Source organism: Polyodon spathula, chromosome 4 (genome assembly GCF_017654505.1).
Source record: "Polyodon spathula isolate WHYD16114869_AA chromosome 4, ASM1765450v1, whole genome shotgun sequence".
Classification (NCBI taxonomy): Eukaryota; Metazoa; Chordata; class Actinopteri; order Acipenseriformes; family Polyodontidae; genus Polyodon; species Polyodon spathula.
This window is the reverse complement of record NC_054537.1, coordinates 93,137,324-93,158,106: the sequence shown is the minus strand read 5'-3', so window position 1 is coordinate 93,158,106 and position 20,783 is coordinate 93,137,324. Positions and strand designations below refer to the sequence as shown.

Below are 20,783 nucleotides of genomic sequence, written 5' to 3'. Positions count from 1 at the left end.
AATATATAACTCGTATTCATTTTTCAATTAAACCAGCTTCTTTTATTTTAGTATAAAAAAATTTCTCGAGTATGTTTGCACACTTGTAGTATTCGCTCTCTGGAGGATTGTACTCTCTACAGTTCGTAAAGATCCGTTGCATGTCAGCCATGAATAGCTTCTTTGACGAATAGTACCGATTTTTAAGACGCTCACTCATCGTTTTCAGATCTGCATAGAAACAAAATGAAGAAAATGTAAGTTCCACTTAATCACTAAATACCATGACTGGGAGAGCCTGATGTCTCAGGTGAAGGGCCTCTAACTCCTAACCAGTGTGAAAAGCACATCACACCACCCTGAAGTACCTTCACGCTTTCACCAAACATTCAGAATCATAGCTTCTTATCCTTTAGTTAGCTTGCATTCTTGAGTAGCGTTTAAGTGTGGCCTTCCTTTTTTTTTTCTTTAAAAGAACGTCCATATGAGCAGAGTGTGATCTGCTTGTGTATGAATCTAGACCATACTAAAGTAATGTATCAAGGCCACTATAAGTAGACAGTTTAAGATTCTGTACTGCCACTGTATGAACTTTGTTCTGGAAATATAAACCTGGTTGAAAATATACAAACATGGCAGCAAACCAAGAGAAAGAACAGCATAGAAATGTAGTCTTAAAAAAGAAAAACTTTACTGTGACCTTAAATTCATTTTTGTACATTTTTTTCAGACAGATTTTTTGGTCATTAATTTCCAAAACTGATTTTAAAAGGGCTGTGTCAGGATGAGGTGAACATAATTGTTTTAGTAAGTTGAAATGAGAGAAGCTTCAGTAATTAATAAACAAAAGGTCAGTCAATCACCCATCTTAATATTTTACCATTATTATGTTTGCTGTGGGAGATTTTTTGAAATGATTTCTATAATTTTATGCTAATCCTACACAACTGAAGGAGGGCTTTTGTGTAAATTTGTAATCATTAAAGCCTTTTCATATATATATATATATATATATATATATATATATATATATATATATAGAGAGAGAGAGAGAGAGAGAGAGAGAGAGAGAGAGAGAGAGAGAGAGAGAGAGAGAGATAGAGAGATAGAGAGAGAGAAGCTATTTCTAGGGTAGTATTTATACTTAGTACTGAAACAGTTATGATAGTTATAGTCAGGGCTCCAGATAAGGTTTTGGGTCTAAAGGAAATTACTCTCCAATCTACACACTATGGCAGGATCTACCCTGGTCCTGGAGAGTCCCTATCCATCAGGTTTTACAGGTTTTACAGGTTCATCACATCATCAATGGCTAAAGACCTCAACACCTGTTAATCTTGACTATTTAAGCCAATAATTGGTTCAGTTAGGTAATAGATTGGTCGAAACTAAATCCAGATGCCCCAGGACCAGGGCTGGAGACCCCTGGACTCTGGGGTAGGTGTGCTAAGATGGGCCAGCGCAAGCACACCACAATTTACATTTTTGTTGCAACACTTAGGAAAGTAATCATTTTGTTGTCTGTACTAAGAGAAAATATGTTCATGAAGAGAACAGCAATACACTAATTTAAAAAATTAAAGGCAGTTTAATCCCATCAGATTTTGTAGTGGGGGGGCCCCCACCTTCACCACCCTAAAAATTCAGAATCATACAGTAAGTAGCCCCTCGCTAAACCAGACATGTTTGTCCAAGGTGTGGGTTTAAAAACAATACAATAAAATAACACATACATTTATAGCGCTCAATGCATTTGAAATAAAACTAATGTGTTTTGGGTAGGCTGCACATCACATTACGTAAAAATATACAGTACAGTAGTAAAATGAATACCTAGGGCTCTTTCTTTTTACTTTAGCCTACCAGTAACACAAAATAAGTCATGCTGCTGCACTGTACACATTGGTGTACAATACGAATAAAAGTACTTTAAATTGAAACTAAATGATTTTAGCGTTTTTATTTTTTTAATTATCATTATCAACCCTAGTCCTGAGGGCCCGTGTCTTCTGATTTTCATTTCAACTGACCTCTCAGTTACTTCTAAACTAAACTCTTAATTGAACCAATTAGCTTAATTTGGCCTTTTTTAATTGCTTTCAGCTCTAAACAGTTAGAGATTTCAACTTAACTGTACAATGTTATAAATAACTTAATCTGCAACTTTTAAGGAGCTGAGAACAATTGAATTAGTTCAATTATGTGTTTAGTTAAGTAATTGAGAGCTCAGTTGGAATGAAAACCAGCAGGGGTCACAAGGACTGGGGTTGAAAACCACTGTCCTAGACAACTGACACAAAATAGACCATGGTCCTACATACAGCTGCTCAGAATCAGCTGGAGGGGTTAGAGGAACATGTGGGCAGTCCACTGCTCCCAAGACGTTGGGGAAACCAGAAATAGTCATAGAAATTTGTTTTCAAGGCTTGTAAGTACACACCCTGCCTTTTATGAAAATTAGGTACTTGGGTGTTTGTCTCAAAAATGCATTGACAGCGACAGCGAGTGGAAGCGACAGCGAGTGGGAGAAGTACAGGCGTGGAAAAGTACAGAGCAGTTTAGAAGCAGTTTGAAAGCAGGCTGACAGCTGCAGAAGAAACTAAACTACAAAAAAAAAAAAAAAAAAAACCCTCAACATGGTCTTCAAGCCAGTAACCTGTGACACCTGCTTGATGTGGGAAATCCGAGAAAACCCAGCGGAGCTAAACCAAGTGTGCGTAAAGTGCTGCGCGATCCAGGATTTGCATAAACTAGAAAGTATGCTAGAAATGGAGCTGGAAGAAGACAGCAACAGCATCTTGAGGAACTGGCACACCCACAATTCATGGAAGTCTGCATCACCCCTAACAGACTGAAAACCACCAGGGAGATAGAAGGTCAGAACAGCTGGGTTCAGGTAGGCAGAAGCAGGGAAAAAAAGAAACTTCGTCAAACACAACCACCAGAAATCAAAACAACAAACAAATTTGAGTCACTTCAGAATTTTGATGAGCAGAACCAACAACAAGAGAATGAAAGGAACAACATCCAGGACCCCACTGACTGTGGTGACCAGACAGCAAAAAGAAGGGAGGTCATGATTGTTGGGGACTCCATATTGAGAAACACAGCAAGTTCAACTGTTTCGCAGTTTGGACCCCCTTACTACAACAGTGTGCTGCCTTCCGGGAGCCTTGGTCAAGCACATCACTGAGAACGTGGACAGGCTCCTAGAACAAACAGGAGACGACCCGGTAGTAGTCGTCCACATCGGTACAAACAACATTGGAAGAGACAGACCAAAATCCCTGCAAAACAAATTCAGAGAGCTAGGAAGGAAATTAAAAGAGAAAACCAAAACTGTGGTATTTTCTGGTATACTACCAGCACCTTGCAAAGGATCATATGGACAGCTGGAAATAATTAATCAAAACGCATGGCTGAAGATGTGGTGCACACGGGAAGGCTTCACCTATCTTGATCATTGGACCACATTCTACAACGAGGACTATCTGTATAGACGGGACGGACTGCACTTAAATAACAAGGGAACCAGTCTACTTGGAGAAAAGATCCTCGAGCAGGTTCAGAAGCATTTAAACTAGTAAGGAAGGGGGGAGAAATCAACAAAAAAACAGAAGGGAGACCGCATCAAAACAAGAACAACAACTCAGGTAAGACAACCATTAAATGTATTTATCTAAATGCTAGAAGTATCAGAAACAACATTCTAGCACTTGAAGCTACTGCACTAACAAGTAACTATGATGTGATAGGTGTTACAGAAACTTGGTTGTCTGAGAGTGATGGGGACGAATATAATATTTGTGGGTATACACTGTATAGGAAAGACAGGCAGGACAGAAGAGGAGGAGGGGCAGCACTATACATAAGAAACAGTCTTGAAGCCCAGGTGTTAAACCTGGACAAAGAAAATAAAACCAAATCAATATGGGTCAGAATAACGGACAAACATTCATAGGGCATAATAATAGGAGCATGCTATAGACCGCCAGATTCAGACGGTGAGCAAAATAATCTGTTATACAATGACATTAGAAATGCGTGTAGCAAAGGAGGAACCATACTAATGGGGGATTTCAACTTCCCCCATATAAAATGGGAAAACCTGGTGGGTAGCACGAAGGATGAAATTGAAATGGTGGAAATGACAAATGACTGCTTCCTAACACAATTTGTCAAGACACCGACTAGAGGGGAGGCATGCATTGATTTAGTCTTTTCAAATAACGAAGACAGAATAACTAAAACAGAGGTCAGAGAACCACTGGCAAACTCAGACCACAACATGGTCTCATTTGAAGTGTTTTTTAAAACCAGTGGTGTACCACAGGGATAAGTATTACGTCCTCTGCTATTCCTAATCTACATTAATGATTTAGATTCTGGTATAGTAAGCAAACTTGTTAAATTTGCAGACGACACAAAAGTAGGAGGATTGGCAAACACTGTTGTAGCAGCAAAGGTCATTCAAAATGATCTAGACAAGATTCAGAACTGGGCAGACACATGGCAAATGACATTTAATAGAGAAAAGTGTAACGTACTGCACGCAGGAAATAAATGTACATTATAAATATCATATGGGAGATACTGAAATTGGAAAAGGAATCTATGAAAAAGACCTTAAAGGCTTAAAAGGCATGTCATATGCAGACAGGCTAAAATAATTGAATCTGTTCAGTCTTGAACAAAGAAGACTATGTGGCTACCTAATTCAAGCATTCAAAATTCTAAAAGGTATTGACAGTGTCGACCCAAGGGACTTTTTCAACCTGAAAAAAGAAACAAGGACAAGGGGTCACAAATGAAGATTAGACAAAGGGGCATTCAGAACAGAAAATAGGAGACACTTTTTTACACAGAGAATTGTGAGGGTCTGGAATCAACTCCCCAGTGATGTTGTTGAAGCTGACACCCTGGGATCCTTCAAGAAGCTGCTTGATGAGATTCTGGGATCAATAAGCTACTAACAACCAAACGAGCAAGATGGGCCGAATGACCTCCTCTCGTTTGTAAACTTTTTTATGTTCTTATGTTCTTATAACTGGTAACGCATAAGAAAAGGCGGACTGCGAATTGTCAGCAAAAAAACGGTGCTTTCAAAATTTCTTAACAAACTGATGCAATTGCAAGTGTTGCCGGCAGCTTTAGTTCATTTCATTATAATATTTGAGAACTCATTTGCACTATCTCCGCCTCCTTTTTGCAAATTTATGCAGGAACACCCATAAATACATATTCATCTGAACTTAAACTGCAAAGTAAAACTGCTGCCTCAAAGCATTCCTTAAAAAGACTCTAACAGCACTGCTCTTACTTAAACATTTCAACCTAGACTTCCGACTTGTTTGCGATTGAGACAGGTGCAACACTTACATCTATCCCTATGTGAGTAAAATGCAGTATTACCTTGAAGTCATGAATACTTTCAATAAATACTGTACATATGGTTTTCCTTATTTTGCACCTGAATAAAATCCAACAATAAGTACATTGGTTATTTATACTTAAATTTCACAGAGATTTAGTCCTGCCTTTAAAAATAATAATAATAATAATAATAATAATAATAATAATAATAATAATAATAATAATAATAATAATAATATTTTAGTCTGGGAAGCCGCTAGTCTCTTAGTTAGCTACTACATTCAGTCTCCTCTCACTGTTACCGTTTGTATACTTGTTTTCTATAAATCTTCCTTTCTCAGTCTCTTTTGTCCTCCCTTTTCTAGTTGACAGAAACCAAAAACAATATCCAAATGTATAAATCTGTACTGATACTACACTAATGCAAATAAATGATAATACTGTATTCATTATTGACCACCTTGCTATAGCAATATAAAGCAACCCGACTCTCTCCAAACAGAATATTTTATTTATTATATGATCTACCTTCCAGAAATGAGGTTGAGAGATAGGTACATTGGTAGGCTAGGTTGAGGGGGAACTAAGACAGAGAAATCCTAAGGATCAAGAATCCAGTCGCTTTTTCACAAACACGAGAAGTGTGTAACAACTGTTTTTGTGTTGCAAGTGTGTTTGTTGATACAGTATATTGCTTTATACTATATCAACTATACTAATCCATAAACTGCCAATATGGTGCGCCAGTTGAAGGTAATCTGATCAGAAGACAATATGTACATACCCATGGGGAAGCGGATCACTTGATAATACCCAGGAGCCTCTGTTTTTTTGACTGGTTCCATGAACGGCCACGCATTCTGATGGCTCTGTAAAAACGAAAAATAAGAGTTCTGTGAACTACACCATTAGAAAATGGCGAGTTTAATTGCTTTCCAGTATTCACTCACCTTCACTTGGTGCAAGACATTTTTTATGGTGCTGTAAAGTTGATCAGGGTCCTTAGGCTCCTTCCTGAAATTTCAAATTTTAATAACTTAAACTAAATATAATGATTGTTTTTTGTTCTTTTTTTTTTTTAAACCAGCCCCCCCATTTCTCCAGTGTTTAATCTTCAGAATCTGAGTATACGCTAGGATGCTAGAAAGATGTTCCATGTATGAAAGTTGCACGCTTAAAGGAAGCCATTATGTTTAATCCACTTCTCATGTCACAAAAAAAGAAAAAACATGTCAAAAAAAACGTACCCTTTTCCAATAGGTTTCCATCCAGTTTCACCTGTGGCCAGAATGGAAAAATCCCATCAGGTTTACAAAAGAACCATTTGTCATTAGACAAAGCAATTGCATAACATTAATAATCTGCATGTCTCGAGGTACTGTAATATTATATACCGGTTAACCATAAGGTACACCAAATAAATCAACTGAAATGTAAAATATGAGCAGTGAATTTTAGTCAAACCCCTGTCAAATCATCAGAACAATCGTCATGCAATGTGCACTGCATTGTGCATATCAGAATGTAAAATGTGTGTTATTACTATGCATCAAACAAAATATTTTACACATGTAAAGGTTGATTCCTAATAACATACATAGTTATTCATACCATACATACTTATGCCAGGAATGCTTTCAATAGGGATCTGCCGTAAACCTTCCTTAAAACAGGATAGTCCAGGATATACTTTTCGAATCTGTGCTTGCTTCCTTTCAATCAGCTTTTTAATAATCTGTGAAGAACAACTGATTTTTAGTGAACTGGCATACCTGAGAAATGGTGCCACTTATTACCATAACTATGAATTCCTCACATAGTGCCATTTGAAAATGCAGCTTTAAATTTGTGTTTTGGATGAGTTTATTTATTTATTTTTAATTTAGTGTGCCTAATTATTTTACTGCTGATTTTTTTCCTCAAATTTGGAATGTCCAATAATTTTTTCCCCTCATCGCAGCAATTTCCCACACAGCTCAGGCGAACTGAAGGTTCAGTGGGTGTCCTCCGATCCCACGACCAAGCCAGCTTCCTCTTTTACACCCAGGAACTCAAGAGTAGATGTCAGCGAGATGCCAACCTTTGGACGACAAAGGCCAGCCCATCGGTGTCCACCCTTGAGGTCAGCAGGGTTCACTGTAGCGTGATGAGGAGAAACATGACGGGTTTTGCTTCCCTAACCCAGCACACTCTGAATGAAATCACCCAGCTGTGCTTCTACCAAGGGAGACACTCAGGAACCCTTGGATTAGTTTATTTTTAAATGAGATGTAATCAGGGTTATTTTAAAACAAATGAATGAATTAACCATAAACCTTTTAAACAATCACAAATATTGTAGTACAATAGTTACTTATTGTTTACAAAATAACATATGTATTGTCATACGATTTGATCGTGTGGTGTACAGATTTCCCCTCTATTTCTGAGGTCATGCAGATCTATTTTTTTTTATTTTTTTTTTTTTTTTACAGCATGTTGAAAACAGGTTTTTGTTTGATTGTTCTAGTCTTGTTGTAGCAGTATTGTAGCAGGCCAGCAGGTGGCAGTGTTATGTGCTCTTGCCAGTTATGGGGCTAGGTTGTTGCATACTACAGGATCAATACGTGCTTGAAGGTGTGAAGTGGGGGTCAAATCCCAGCAATGAAAGTAGAACGAGAGGACATTTATTGACCAAACATTCTCAATTTGCTGCTGATCGACTACTATTTGTATGTAGTAAAATTATTAAACTTACTACAGCAGTTTGCACTCCAGCATGGTCCACTCCATAGAGTCATCAGCCATGAAATTAACACTCAGTTATACGAAATACTAACAAGTAACTTAGTGATAGAATGAAAAATGTGTCCTATTTAATTACCAAGTTTATTATTAACACTACCAACAAGAGAGTCATCACTTATACGTTGTTCCATGAGTAACAGAAGTAATCAGTCTTGATACAAAAGCTCCTGCGAATCGTGCACACATCATCAATTTCAATCAAATCAAAACCTCAACGGTTTATATGTGTACATGCCATGTCATTGACAAATGTAAAGTGGGCAGTTTATTCAATTATACTGTAAATTGCCTAGAAGAAATTCAAAAGTTTATAATGGGTTTCGAATATCCAACACATGTAATGATAAGAGATACAGTTTAAGCAGCCTGAAACTCTCACCCAAACTGCAAGTGATGACACCTCTTATACAATTAACTTCCATCATTGGATTTTATTGTTGGTACCTCTTTTTGTTTCTTTATGATGACTGAAAGTTCTGTGTATGGGATTCTTGGATTCAGTTCACAACCCATTAATGTAGCACCTTCATAATCCTTGATATAACCAACATATTTTGCTTTTGGTACTTTTATGTCCTTGGAGAATCCCTGCAAAAAAAATAACACAAATTATATATATATATATAATTTAGATATATAAAATTGGTGAAGTGCCCAGCTTCAGCAGGCAAGTATCAAATTAGCTTCAAATTTTATGTCATTTTGGCATCTGCCCTGCCCACAGCCACCCGGGCGAAGAAAGATTTTTAACAGATAAAGTATACTACAAATAGCGAGTGAATTATCTTTGTTGCCTTTAAGTGCAAAAGCGCACCGCCACCAAGCCACCCGTTGCAATGTCTATTGAAATAACTTAAATACTTTCTGACAATGCTATAGCAATGGAACTAAACAAAATATCAATGCACAGTTTATTTTCATCATGGGTTAGATATAGAGGTTTCATCATGGGTTAGACATAGAGTAAGTGCGGGGCGAGGGGATGAGTCCAGAATAAAATGCAACAGTGTTTTATTTTATTCTTATTGCAGTAATATAATACAGATTTCTGAGCAGAGTTGCATTGTTTGAATGAGAGATCATTCAATATCAGTATATATTAACTATTAATCACTGTTAAGTTAAAATGTGTAAAAGCCACCCAGTTAAATAGTTACCTGAAACTCAGGAAGAACGCACTGCCAAAACTTAGAAATATGAACGACAATTTGACTCAGAAGGAAATGTTTTCTTATAAAAAGTTTCGTTTTCGTTCTGTAGGAAATATTTTTTACACATTCAAACAATACTATTTCAAGTCTAACATTAGTTGACATCAGATCTCAGACAATGAGCTACCCAGAGGATGAACACTGCTGTGTTACTTTCCATTAGCCTTTCATTTGTTACAACAGGGTGCACTAAAGTCTTTCTTTGCCATCAGCCCGGGTGGCTGTGGGCAGTTGACAAATTGCCCAGGCAGATGCCCCAATGACATAAAATTCAAAGCTAATTCGGCAGCTGGGCATTTTGCTAACTGCCCGGGCATTACAGCAATGGTCCATAACATACATAAATATATATATATATATATACACACACACACACCAACAGTAATACAAGTAAATGTCAACAAGTTCAATAATTAGTAGTACTTACATTATTACATTTTGCTAGCAGAATAGCAGACTCACTTACAATACATGGTAAAAAAAAAAAAAAGAGTGTATTCAGATTTATTCTGTACTTCACTGGTGCTTATCATTGTATAACAAAGATGTACCTGTTTTTTGAAGTATCCAATGGCGTACTCATCTGCATATGTTAGAAAGTTCAGAATACCATGCTTGATGTGGTATTCCTTCAGGTGATTCATTAGATGAGTTCCATAGCCCTTAATGAAAAATGGGTTATATTTTAATGGAAAACTGAGATTTTCTGAATAAAACTTCCCTACTTTGTGGAGTAATTTTATATCAATAAGAAATTTTACAGTAATTGATTAAGTAGTTTCTAATTTCTGAATTTCCAGTATCATCTTTACAAGCAGGATATACCTGAGCTGCCTTTAGAGTCACCACAGACAGCATGGAGGCATTTAAAAATGCTGGCTTCTAAATCACTTGCAATTGCGTAATACTACTGAATTGAAAACTCTCAAGTACAGCATATAACTGAGCATCCTGGACTGATTAACAGATCTTACTTTAACTTGTTCATTTGAGGTGACGGCACAGAAAACAATTTCAGTGAAGCTTTGTGAAGGAAACATTCTGAAACAGATCCCTCCAATCACACGGCCATCTTTGACCAATGCAAGGGTTTGGTGCTTCCTGTGAAAGGAGATGTAATCAATGCTGACAGTTAGGACATGAGCTTTAAAATCTCTGTCACTTTCAACTGAATACCACATTATATTTTGGACCCCAGCTCAGCCACTGTTTCACTGCGTGACCCTGAGCAAGTCACTTAACCTCCTTGTGCTCTGTCTTTCGGGTGAGACTTTGTAAGTGACTCTGCAGCAGATGCATAGTTCACACACCTCATATCTTGAAAAGCGCTTTACGATGGTGGTCCACTATGAAAGGTGCTATATAAAAATAAAGATTATTATTATTATTATTATTACTACAGTTTACTTGTCGCAAACTTGTCCTCCCGTTTCTATTGCAGTATCGTTTAAAGTTATATAACATACATACACACTTATAACATGGACTATAAAACACACCCGTTTGTAGAGATCAGATTGATGTGGCTGTAATACTGTCACATGTCTGCTTGTTATACTTCATTGATTCAAGGACAAAAAATTAAGTTCCTGCAAAGACCTTTAGTCATAATTGATCCCTCTCATTATGATGTCACACCCCACCTCCCCCACCTCCCCCACCAATGGCCTTCTATGAAATGCACAGACAGCAGTAAATGAAACCTACGGGTCAAACACAAGCCGTGTAATATACTCCTTGGGCATTCTTGGAAGTTGATGTGAAAACACATTCTGCAGACCGACCAGCCAGATCATGATGTTTTTATTTGGCTTCTGGGTTAGGGAGTTTCCCACAACATGAAATTCAATCACCCCCCGTCGCTCTTCCAGCCTGGCAGCTTCATCTCTGGCTGAGTGTGCTGACAGAAAACTGGTCTTTATCAAGGAGACACAAACACAGCAATTACACAGAGAAGAGTAGTCTTTCTGCCAGCTTTAAATGCGTGGAATGATTATTCTTAAACTTCAGTGGTGTTATTTATATCTACAAACGTGCGACTTGGGTTTGCTCAGCTAGTGAAGAACACAAGCCTACATTTATTACAAGTGAGGCACACACACATATTTCTATTAAAATAAGCCATTAAAGGAAGGCATTCAAACAGTTTTTTTTTTTTTTTTTTTTTTAACCTACTGTGGTACCAGATATATTTTTTTATAAAAATACAAGGATAAGACTTGTGTAATTATTTCATAAAACCACTTCAAATAAATTGCTTAAACAGTAGACAGATTAGATTATTCTGTTCAAGATCCGATGAACTCTTATTGCAATTATAGCCCACTAAAATATGCCTTTTTAGCTATTCACGTTTTATTAAATGACTAACCAAAAAATAACAACAGATGTGAATAATACTAAATAATATAAGTCTGTCATATGTTACCAGGAACATAATTCAAACCAATGTGGCTGCACCCTGAATGCGCACTACAGTGAATACCCATGAGCTCCCATAGCTTAGCCTAACTTCAGCTTGAAACATCTTAAAAATCAGAAGGTTCAGGGTGGGCCACAGAGCCAGTCATTATTTTTGTATAACTTTGTTTCAAATTTGATTCAGGTAAATGTAGTTAAATCCAAAGTGCTAATTTTCTCAGAGCCCCTAATAAAACACAGCTTTTGAATGGTATCTCCTATTTACTTCATACCCACCTCTGGTCCCAGCATTGCCGCTGGATCTGTGATTGTTGACATGACTTCATTAATTAATTCCATAGGAATATCTCCCACAACACGGGGTCTTTTTGTCTCTTCGTGAATGAAGGGTTCAGCAGATTTACGTTTTTCTCCTACAAAAAAATACAAAACAAAAAGAACAGTAAAGATGTTTGTTAGTGCTTTTCATATTTAAAATGAACCAGACGTGTGACTTTGATGTACTGTGAAGTTACCTAGACTTGGTTCAAGGACAGAGGAGGCTTTGCACGTCGGGCTGAGGCTTCCACCATTTGCTGGGTCGATAGTGGTTTGGCTATTATTGTAAGAAAAGGGTCTGGCCACAGGAGGAGGACTGATCACTACATTAAATTGAGAAAAAGATATTCAACTACACTGAAAAAAACAACACACACAAAACACTACGCTGAATAAAACACAGAACAAAAATCATTCTGTACAAATGGAAACAAACAAAGCTAACAATAAGACAAATACATCATGTAAAGATCGTATTAATTCTGTCTGAAACTGTTGTCAAGTTGTATCTTAACCCTCATACTGTGTTGATAGAAATGATAAGTGAATCTGTGTTGTTTCTCTCGAAGTTGTTTGTATTATTATTATTATTATTATTATTATTATTATTATTATTATTATTATTATTATTATTATTATTTAGTAGTAGTAGTATTATTAATCAATTAGGTGAGTGTCTATCGAAGCGCACTGTTTAAATAAGAACAATGTCAGTTACCTGACAGTATCCCTAACTGACCACCCCTAGAAGATGATGCCATAAACTCTTCATCCCAAATTGGAGAATTGTGACTGTAAACTTCCTCTTCTAACATAGACAGGAATCTAAAGGCAGAAAGAGATCAGGCATGAATCCAACTAGTTTAGCTTCCCTTTGTATACAGCACAAGCAAGCAGCGAGATGTTTGTTCTAACTCTCTATTGTAACGCGTTTCTTTTTTGAAAAAACTCAGACAATAAAACTTGTTTTGAGTTTTGTCACCTTGACCAAGTGTGTTCTGTTACTGTATATTTGACATGTTGTGCACAGTGATGTGTGTGTGTATATATATATATATATATATATATATATATATATATATATATATATATATATATATATATATATATATAATAAAATACATGATTGCTTGAATGCATAATGCATGAACGAATGAAAGCTGCCGAATTAATAACGCGGCACAGTTTACACTACTTGCTGCCATTCAAGACTAATAGTAATAAAATATTATATGTTTAAATGTGTATAAAAAGTACTGACAGATTGATAGTATGCAAGTTACATGAGCCCTTCTGAGTAATCCCTTCAGAATGTCAGGAAGATTTGTTTCAAGGTATCAAACCACTACAAGCTGTATGTATGTCAGTGTAAAATCCTATTATGGAATTACTTTCAAATATAATATATAAAGTCACCACTTAGAGCAGGTGACACTCTATTTCTCTAAAACTAAATCCTTTTCTTTCTGCAACAACAGAAATATCGAACTGTGTCTTCAAATAGACACAGGAACGCAGTCTCAGAGAGTAATTACTCCTGTTAAATTTCTAAATACAATGTAAAGACCAACCCCACAGGATTCTAAAGGATTGCTTTGCATGTTGTTTTTGTCTTCCCATTGATTTGGAGGAGCTGTCTGACGCTTTGAATAGTGACCACTTACTACTCACTTTGGAGAGTGTGTGAGGATCAGTGTTCGTTTTTCTGGTGAGAGCTTGTCTTTCTCTTGCCTGGCCTGTTCCAATAACTGCCTTCTCAAGACTGTAAATACTGATCGAAGTAGTGTTCTCCCAAAAACCTGGGTGGTCTCGTGGCAAGGTAGGCTGTCACAAAACTGGGGGACATTACAGTAGCACAGCCACCTGCAACATGTTACAAAAAACAGAGACATACTACAATTCATGTATAATGATATAAAGCCTGTCACATAATAATATATAGACAAAAAATAGCTCAGAACTTTTTTTTTTTTTAACTAAATCTAGCAATTTTTTTTTGGTCAAAATTGTATTTGACAGTCGTGTTTATTGTTAGTTATGCGATCAGCATCATTTTGCAATATGGTAGTATTATTAATGAAAGAAAAATAGGCAGTTGGTCAGTGCTTAACATTGTGTTGCAATGTATTGATATTCGCTTTTTCAAATGCTCTGTAGAAGACCAGAAGCACATGTGCAAATCTGAACTCACTTAAGTAATTTAATTTTAGTTTCTTACTGGAAGCTCATATTATGTACTATAAACGTAAAGTACTACTCAATCCCCAAATGTTGGATAATGATTACAAAAAACTAAAAAAGTGGGAACCTTAGTAGATGGATCAAAAGAAGCTGTGCAACCTTGTCCAATATTACAAACAGTTGTCAGCAAGTTTACTAAAACATACTTTGTGATTGTCTTAATAGTAACACTGAAGCAAAGTACATTTTAAACCACTTAATTCCCCCATCTACAGCAATGTTATCAGTTGGTTCCTACCTGGTGTAATTCACTTTGTATCCTGCAGCGTCGTCGTTGGGTGACCGAAGTCTTCTCTGAGATGGCGTCTCTAGCTGCCAGTAGTTGATCTGATTTAGAAACATCTTTGCCAGTTCAACAATTGTCTGCCTTTCCTTAGATGGAAGATGGCTGAATTTATGCTGCACAAAGTTATTAACTCCCTAAACAAAACAATCAATTGGTTACATACGAAGTTCAAGACGCAAACACTATGTTAACCAAACAGTAGAGCAATGCTCTATCCATTGTGCAATCAGCTTTGACTTTAGCATCCTTCCTTACAAGTATTTGGGTATATAATACTGTAGGTGTAAAAGAACGATACAAATGAATATTCTTGCAGTTAGAATTCACATTCTCTGCATACCTGTTCAATGCTTGGCTTTTCAAAAGGAGGGTTTTCTAAGGCTCCTTCCACCACAGGTTTACCCATCTGCAATATACATTTTCTCAAAAGCTACAAAAAAAAAGAGAGAACATATAGTGACCTGCCACTCTTACAGCATGACACCATTCCTGCAGCCCTGCAGTGACAGAACGGACATGATCAGGACAGTCCTACATACTTTGAAGAGGTAGAAATAAACTTGTTTAGTATCTGCATCCTCTTCCTTGTGCACACAGGTGAACAGGTACTCCACATCCAGCGCTATCCCCAACAGTCGGTTCATTTCTTCTTCTGACACGTTTTCTAAATGAGACACATGATCAGCTGAAAAACATGAGAGAAAAAAAGATTAAGGTTATCTACAGTGTGTGTATGTATATATATATACACACACACACACTGTATACTATACTATATATATATATATATATATATATATATATAATTCTATCATATACATTATTATATAATATATATATAATGGTAAAAGGACGGTGCCCCGATCAATGATGCAAAAAAGAAAAAACAATTATTTTCTCCCCAACCCCATTAATTTTCTCCCCAGTTACTAATATCTCGTTACATTCCCTCACCGCAGCAATTCCCCACACAGCTCAGGAGAACTGAAGGCTCCGTGGACATCCTCTGATCCCGTAACCAAGCCAATTTCCTCTTTACACCCTGGAACCCGACAAGGGATGTCAGCGAGCTACAGGTCTCTGCATGTGTCTACCTGTCTGGTCAGTAGGGTCCGCTGTAGCGCCATGAGGAGAAAAAGGCTCCGCCTGTTTTGTCTCCCTAACCTGTCAGAGTGCCAAAGCGCACGCAGTGTTCCCTGTGGAATCCCTGGTGATTTTGCACAGCTGCAAACTTGCGCTCCCCAGACTGTATGACTTATCCTGCACACCGCACCGTTGTGCTTTTAGCAAGTAACACAGGTCTGTTTTTTATTACTTAAAATGTTTTTATCAATACTAAGTATCTCATATCAGACTTGCATGCCAGTGTTCATTATATACCAAGAACTTCCATTCAAACGGCCAACTCCAGGCTGATTACCGGGTGATAATAGACCTGAGAATACAAAGCATGTTCCATATTGTTGACAAGCTCAGTCTTTTACTACGGTCTGTTTAAAATGATCAGGACGCAGCGACTCCCATCCTGCTGATGGTGAAGCCTGAATTCTTACCTTACAATATTTACAGGTACCTTTTAACTGATGCAGTTGTCTATCCTTATCCATGTTAATATATTTATCATTATTGCCGTGATACAGTGTCAGTGACATCAACAATGACTGCAATTTGGCAACAGTAAAGCCTGAAATGACTTGAGCTGCTAAATTATAATTTTTATTGATTACATGTAATGCCTGAACTCCAAAACTGGCATCTGGTGGTTGTAGGACTAAATAGCGGGTGCTAAATACAATATATATATATATTGGAGGAGGAAATACATTGAGGGACATTACTCAGATTCAACTTGAATAGGTAAAGAGAATTAGTTGCATGTGCTTGACTAAGAAATACAAATTCCCTCCCCTGTTCCTGTCATTCTTCCCTCAGGACTACAGTATACTCTGATTAATACGAATTTTCAAAATGTGTCTTACCAGTAATTCTTGGTATCAGGAGTTTAAGCCAAATGCATACTGTTTTTGTGGGTTACAGTAACACTGAAATCAAATTTCAATTACAGTACAATGAAAAGTATTACAAATTTAAAAGGACTGTGCATTTTACTGAAAACACAGCTGTAAGTGAGCTTTTAAAAAGTATACACTGCAGCTTGAGGGGGGCTCCAAAATAATTTGCACAAATAGGAAATTCATGTTAAACTGAATATGCATTGTAAGAAGTAATTTACAAGAAGCAAACTGCTAAATGTGCCTGGAATCCTGTACAAAATTCACAGTATCAGGAAATTAATTTAATTGGAGTTCGTCATTTGTAAGGAAACTAAACAAGTCCAAACAACTCTTGGGTCTTAGGCCTGACAAAATATAATTGTCAACATGACTAGCCTTGTGATCACAGATCATACCGTAGCAGTTAATAACGGCTTCATATGTAGATATTTACCCAGTGAATGACTGCAGCCACGGCAGGGTTCGCACAGGCTAATTGTGCTCTGCTGTAAATCTACCCTGGGTGGAGTAGGAGGGGGGTTTTGGTTCTTCCACCCATTACACTTACAGGACTCTTCAGCCTGCAATAACAGAAACATATTCAGCATCACTGGACTTTGCACACATTTACAAATCCAACACAGCAATGAGATACAACTGCTTCCACTTATGGCAAGCCATTTTAACATTTAATCCTTGACTGCTGAAATCAAGAATGGCGTTATTGATATCAAAAATACATACTAATCAGCACCCGGTTTGAATTCTTGATATCAAAAATTCATACTAATGAGCATTCGGTTTGAATTCTCGATATCAGAAATGCATACTAATTAGGTGATGAATTTCACCCGGTCTGTATGTCTGTTTTGTGTTTGCCAAAATGTCTGAGAATTTTCGTGACATGGACAATGTTTTACGAGCAATTAAAAGAAAATGTACTTCCAGGCAGGATTAAAACTCACAAGGCTTATATAGTTTAAAATAATTAAGACAGAAGTAGTAGTGTTCAGTTAAAGCATTCTGAATGCAGAAAGGTGTTTTTTTATTTTTTTTATTTATAGGTTATACAATGTGTTATGACCATACAATAAACTGTCAAATCTCTTTTTCTTTGTCTTTGAAAAGACCTGCATGTTAAAGTCACTAACTCTGATGCTTCTTATTGTTAGACATGTCCGTTCTGGCCCATTCTGTAGATGAAAAAATGTGCCTTAATACAAAAGAAATTTTATGAACACTATCGGCCATGGCATTCTTGGCATACCCAGGATAATGTGCTTAAAATGTGTCGACCCGAACTCTCCGTCTTATTAGTATGTGTTTTTGAAGTCCAAAATTGATTCCGGATATTCATTAGCATGCATTTTTTATATCAAAAATTCAGATCAGATGTTCATTAGCATGGATTTTTGATATCGGAAATAGAATTGTTGATATCAAAAATAGAATGTTTAATATCGGAAATACAATTGTTGATATCAAAAAAAGGTATGCCCTACTATTTTTGATATCAACAATTCAATTTGTGATATCCACAATTGTATTTCCGATATCAACACTTCTATTTTTGGTATCAAAAAATAACATTGAGAATTGTTGATATCAAAAATAGAACTGCTGATATCAGCAATACATTACTGGTGTCAGTATTACAATTGCTGTTCTCAGCAATTGAGGATTAAATGTTAAAACGGCTTGCCATATCCACTGGCTGAAGATCTTCCCTAGTGGAAATGCCCCTTATGATTGTGCAGGCAGATAAGCAAAATAAAAAATAAAAACGAAAGGTGTGGCCTCTTCAGAATGAGGTCATTTTGTATCTCTCATTAAAAATTAAAGTTGGTCCCAAAAAGGAAACTGTTTCTACCTGGTGGAATGGAAGATGATTCCATGGAAAAGTCATCAGTATCTTAAGACCTAACCCACTGTCAAGTCCTAGACATTTTTTCACATGTGTAATAGACATAACACGTTCACTGAATGCCCTAGACTTTTTGATTGAAATAATGGGTTAGTCGAATCACAAATGAAATAGGATTGTTTCTTTTTCTTCTGCCTGATATAACATTTTACCTACATGTTCAGACCTCACAGTATTCAGTAAGTTATGTTTCTATATTCCTTGAACAAAAATGCGGAGGTCAGCGGTGGGGAGAAGCATGCATTTCTACATTTTTGACGGCTTGGCTATGAAAACATAAGTACCATGGGACCTAATAAAAATAGCCATTGCTCGCAAGGAAAGAAACCAGCTTAAAATTAAAGTAAAACAAAAACGTCTGAAAAAAACAAACAACCAAACAAAAAACCCTACTCGAAACAAGCTGACAATACGCAACACCCAGCGCTCTCGCTGCAGCGTGAGTGAGAGATACAAAACAAACTCCGCCCACAGCAGCTGTCATCCTGTCAAAACAAAGCGCCTGGAAGTGGGCAAACAATGCTAAAATAACACATTAAAATGACACATTGCACGACAGGCCGGACAGATAGTGACAGAAACAACGATACTCAGTTAAACACACTAAATACAAAAGGATGGGTTGTTTTTCTTCACTAGTATTAAACTATTAACAGATAATATTATTAACGTTGCATATTTGGCACAATGCCACATTTGTGTTTACATCCAGTTTTCTCCTTCAAACGACAGATAATGTCTGCTTGTTATTTTTTTATAGTAAAAAGCAAAGCCCACATTATTAATATACTTATTTTAGTATATTTCCGTTTTATTTACAAGTGTTACTATTATGAATGCTTCACTATTTCTGTTGCCAAGTTTTAACAGCCCAGGCGAGTCCCTTGATAAAAAATAGTATTTCTGTATTTTTCTGTGCAGTACTATATTATCATATCTTGATCAGTGTACCTTACAAGAAGAATATACTGCGAGTTTCTCCAGTTTCTTTGGCCGTGGAGCACAGCGTAGCTGCGCCTTCTTTACGGCAATACGATCTGATCCCACAGCGGCACCAGAGTTCTCCGTTTCACCTCCTCCTCCCCCGGGAGCAGCAGGGGCCAACCCCGCTGCCCCCATCGCTGGGGAGCCGTGCTGCAACCCGCTGCCCTCGAACATGCTGGGTATCGAGCCCAAAACGGACTCTTGAGTCGCAAGATGCGCCTCTTTCTATTCCACAGCTGTAGGAGCTGACATGGCGCTTATCCCTATTTTTGAAATTGTCATTGTAGCTCCAGGGTTCTCTCGCTAGAGGGAGACAAACAGGCAACTAGCTTTTAAAAAGGTTAGGCAGCTTACTATTATTTCAAGGTCAAATTCTCGGAGACTAAATCATGAAAATTCATCACAGTGTTTATTCCCAAACAACATTAAAACACAATTCAGTGTAGACTAGTGGTTTTTTTGACCATCTCATATTTTGGGGATTACAGTTCTACTTGTGAAGGTGCACCGTTGAGCATTTGTGAGCAGTCTATTTTCCCAGTCTGAGCACCTTTCTGTGAGCAGCATTGGCCTGCCCTGGTGAAAGCTGGGAGTGTGCTGTTTTTTTGTTGGTTATGCTGGCTCAAATGCCATATTGCATGGTTCAAATGGTTCAAGAAAATGAAAGTCAATATAAAGCGTCTTTACTGAAATGTATACAATCAAGTGATTGTTGTCTACATTTCTAAAATAACAAATCAATAAAGCAGTGCTGGCGGCAGCTACTCTGCCTGCTGGACCATTGATAGGACTCCACCTGCCTGCTGGACCAGCGATAGGACTCCACCTGCCTGCTGGACCAGTGATAGGACTCCACCTGCCTGCTGGACCAGTGATAGGGTTAGAGTACCTCTGCAAAGCCTATTTTTTTTACACTAATAAAAGGGTTCATTTCTATTATATATATATATATATATATATTATATAATTATATATTGATATATATATTATATACTATACATATATATATATATCTTGCTGGATACGTATAAATCATAAAAAATAAAGTTTTTAATTTTTTAAACTGTAAATCAGAACATTTTAGTCTTGGTAAAAAATTCAAGGAGTCCCGGACCAGTCAGTATCTGGTGTGACCACCATTTGCCTCATGCAGCGCGGCCACATCTCTCCCCGAAACGTATAGAGCGTTGATCAGGCTGTGATCCTGTGTGGACCAACAGTTGTGGGACTCCGAGTGTCACCACTCTGTGGAATGTTGTCCCACT

General features: G+C 37.2%; 1 protein-coding gene across 2 annotated transcripts; it reads right to left on the bottom strand.

Annotated features, from left to right (window-relative positions):
* On the bottom strand, positions 1 to 19,776 carry LOC121315138 (histone acetyltransferase KAT2B-like). 2 transcript variants are annotated; one of them, XM_041249088.1, is made up of 18 exons: positions 19,486 to 19,776; positions 17,065 to 17,191; positions 15,156 to 15,301; positions 14,957 to 15,046; positions 14,569 to 14,750; positions 13,761 to 13,952; positions 12,808 to 12,914; positions 12,287 to 12,412; positions 12,048 to 12,184; positions 11,058 to 11,266; positions 10,325 to 10,451; positions 9,902 to 10,012; positions 8,584 to 8,727; positions 6,964 to 7,087; positions 6,600 to 6,630; positions 6,303 to 6,366; positions 6,137 to 6,221; positions 1 to 210 (listed from the first exon to the last, which is right to left on the bottom strand). In XM_041249088.1, exons 1-18 carry the CDS (start codon positions 19,690 to 19,692, stop codon positions 17 to 19), a joined length of 2,403 nt encoding a protein of 800 aa, XP_041105022.1. In that variant the 5' UTR covers positions 19,693 to 19,776; the 3' UTR covers positions 1 to 16. The 2 variants fall into 2 exon arrangements, with proteins under 2 accessions (XP_041105022.1, XP_041105023.1); XM_041249089.1 differs by having other exon boundaries at positions 6,973 to 7,087.
* Between the last annotated feature and the right edge of the window lie 1,007 nt (positions 19,777 to 20,783).